We start from the raw sequence: 3,261 nt of genomic DNA, 5'->3' as shown, positions 1-3,261 counted from the left end.
TCAGGTCCTGGAAGATTAAAGAGCTCCCCCATGACTCTGTCGGGTCCAGGAAGGTCCAAACCCACCCCAACGACCACAATCAGGTCCTGGAAGATTAAAGAGCTCCCCCACGACTCTGTCGGGTCCTGGAAGGTCCAAACCCACTCCCAACGACCCCAACCAGGTCCTGGCAGCTCAAACCCACCCCCAGCGACCACAGTCAGGTCCTGGAAGATTAAAGAGCTCCCCCATGACTCTGTCGGGTCCAGGAAGGTCCAAACCCACCCCAACGACCCCAATCAGGTCCTGGAAGATTAAAGAGCTCCCCCACGACTCTGTTGGGTCCCGGAAGGTCCAAACCCACCCCAACGACCACAGTCAGGTCCTGGCAGCTCAAACCCACCCCAACGCCCACAATCAGGTCCTGGAAGATTAAAGAGCTCCCCCACGACTCTGTCGGGTCCTGGCAGCTCAAACCCACCCCCAACTGCCCCCAGCCAGGTCCCGGCAGCCCCGCTCACCGCTGAGGTCGTCGTTGCGGTCGGTCCAGGGCTCGGCGCCGTCGAAGTGGGTGTCGCCGCCGATGTGGGGGCCCGGGAAGTAGGCGTGGGCCAGGAAGCCGCCCTCGCCGTCGAAGGGGGTGCTGTCGCCGTGGAAGCCCTCGGCGAAGAGGATCATGATGTCGGCCTGGGGGGCGGCGCCGGCCCGGATGGCGCCGTAGGGCACCTCCCGGAAGCGCAGGGCGGGGGCGGCGGCCGCCCAGGCCCGGAAGGCGCGGCGGATGGCGCGGGCGGTGCCGGCCTCGCCCACCTTGGGGGTGTAGTTCTGGGGGCTGGGGGGGGGGGGGGGGGGGGGGGGGGGGGGGGGGGGGGTCACGGGGGGTGGTCCCGGGTCACCCCCGGGTGGTCCCGACCCCTCTCTGGGTGGTCCCAGGTCACCCCAAGGTGGTCCCAAGGTGGTCCCAAGGTGGTCCCAAGGTGGTCCCAGAGGGTCCCAGGGTGGTCCCAGGTCACCCCAAGGTGGTCCCGGAGGGTCCCAAGGTGGTCCCAGAGGGTCCCAAGGTGGTCCCAGGTCACCCCCAGGTGGTCCCGGAGGGTCCCAAGGTGGTCCCAAGTCACTCTCAGGTGGTCTCAGGGTGGTCCCAGGTCACCCCAGGGTGGTCCCAGAGGGTCCCAGGGTGGTCCCAGGTCACCCCAAGGTGGTCCCAGGGTGGTCCCAGGGTGGTCCCAACCCCTCTCCAGGTGGTCCCAAATCACCCCTAGGTGGTCCCAAGGTGGTCCCAGGTCACCCCAAGGTGGTCCCAGGTCACCCCAAAGTGGCCCCAAGGTGGTCCCAGGTCACCCCAAGGTGGTCCCAGAGGGTCCCAAGGTGGCCCCAGGGTGGTCCCAACCCCTCTCCGGGTGGTCCCAGGTCACCCCCAAGTGATCCCAGAGGGTCCCAAGGTGGTCCCAGGTCACCCCAAGGTGGTCCCAAGGTGGTCCCAGGTCACCCCCAGGTGGTCCCAAGGTGGTCCCAGGGTGATCCCAAGGTGGTCCCAGGTGGTCCCAGGTCACCCCCAGGTGGTCCCAAGGTGGTCCCAGGGTGATCCCAAGGTGGTCCCAGGTGGTCCCAGGTCACCCCCAGGTGGTCCCAAGGTGGTCCCAGGGTGATCCCAAGCCNACTGGGAGGGACTGGGAGGAGACTGGGAGGGACTGGGAGGGACTAGGAGGAGACTGGGAGGGAGTAGGAGGGAACTGGGAGGAACTGGGATGGATTGGGAGGGACTGGGAGGGACTGGGGGGGGATTGAGAGGGGACTGGGGGGGACTGGGAAGAACTGGGAGGGACTGGGAGGGAACTGGGGGGGACTGGGAAGGAACTGGGAGGGACTGGGAAGGAACTGGGAGGTCTATACTGGTCTGTACTGGTTTATACTGGTCTGTACTGGTACCCAGGGGTTGCGGGTCCTCTCCCAGAGCTCGGGGTGCAGGGGATGGTCAGGGTTTGTACTGGTCCATACTGGTCTGTACTGGTCTATACTGATCTATACTGGTCCATACTGGTTTATACTGGTCTGTACTGGTCTATACTGGTTTATACTGGTTTATACTGGTCTGTACTGGTACCCAAGGGTTGTGGGTCCTCTCCCAGAGCTCAGGGTGCAGGGGATGGTCAGGGTTTGTACTGGTCCATACTGGTCTGTACTGGTCTATACTGATCTATGCTGGTCCATACTGGTCCATACTGGTTTATACTGGTCTATACTGGTCTGTACTGGTTTATACTGGTACCCAGGGGTTGCGGCTCCTCTCCCAGAGCTCGGGGTGCAGGGGATGGTCAGGGTCTGTACTGGTCCATACTGGTCCATACTGATCTGTACTGGTCTATACTGGTCCATACTGGTCTGTACTGGTTTACACTGGTCTGTACTGGTTTATACTGGTCTGTACTGGTCTGTACTGGTGTGTACTGGTACCCAGGGGTTGCGGCTCCTCTCCCAGAGCTCGGGGTGCAGGGGATGGTCAGGGTTTGTACTGGTTTATACTGGTCTATACTGGTCCATACTGGTTTATACTGGTCTATACTGGTTTATACTGGTCTATACTGGTCTATACTGGTTTATACTGGTTTATACTGGTCTGTACTGGTACCCAGGGGTTGCGGGTCCTCTCCCAGAGCTCGGGGTGCAGGGGATGGTCAGGGTTTGTACTGGTCTGTACTGGTCTATATTGGTCTATACTGATCTATACTGGTCCATACTGGTCCGTACTGGTTTATACTGGTCTGTACTGGTTTATACTGGTCTGTACTGGTTTTTACTGGTACCCAGGGGTTGCGGCTCCTCTCCCAGAGCTCGGGGTGCAGGGGATGGTCAGGGTTTGTACTGGTTCATACTGGTCTGTACTGGTCTGTACGAGTTTATACTGGTCTATACTGGTCTGTACTGGTTTATACTGGTCTGTACTGGTTTATACTGGTACCCAGGGGTTGCGGGTCCTCTCCCAGAGCTCGGGGTGAAGGGGATGGTCAGGGTTTGTACTGGTTTATACTGGTCTGTACTAGTTTATACTGGTCTATACTGGTCTATACTGGTTTATACTGGTCTATACTGGTGTGTACTGGTACCCAGGGGTTGCGGGTCCTCTCCCAGAGCTCGGGGTGCCTGCGGGAGGTGTTGTAGCCGTGGGTCACCAGGAGGTGCCCGAAGTGCTGCCGGTTGGTGACGTGGAGGAAAAGCCCCTGGGGGGAAGAGCCCAAAATAACCCAAAATAGCCCAAAATACAGCCCAAAATAACCCAAAATA

At 60.3% G+C, this 3,261-nt stretch overlaps 1 protein-coding gene across 1 annotated transcript in view; it reads right to left on the bottom strand.

Moving 5' to 3' along the window:
* The window catches only part of LOC108510440 (matrix metalloproteinase-14-like), a gene marked incomplete at both ends in the record, with an annotated part of 10,244 nt that extends 7,047 nt beyond the window's left edge, over positions 1 to 3,197 (bottom strand). The window contains 2 exons of the mRNA XM_017840118.1: positions 501 to 804; positions 3,084 to 3,197. Coding sequence (XP_017695607.1) covers positions 501 to 804; positions 3,084 to 3,197 — 418 coding nt within the window. The remainder of the gene's footprint in view (positions 1 to 500; positions 805 to 3,083) is intronic.
* Positions 3,198 to 3,261: the final 64 nt, after the last annotated feature.

Source organism: Lepidothrix coronata, unplaced genomic scaffold (assembly GCF_001604755.1).
Source record: "Lepidothrix coronata isolate B3197 unplaced genomic scaffold, Lepidothrix_coronata-1.0 Scaffold897, whole genome shotgun sequence".
Lineage (NCBI taxonomy): Eukaryota > Metazoa > Chordata > Aves > Passeriformes > Pipridae > Lepidothrix > Lepidothrix coronata.
The sequence above is the reverse complement of the archived record's forward strand: the minus strand, read 5'-3'. Positions and strand labels throughout refer to the sequence as shown.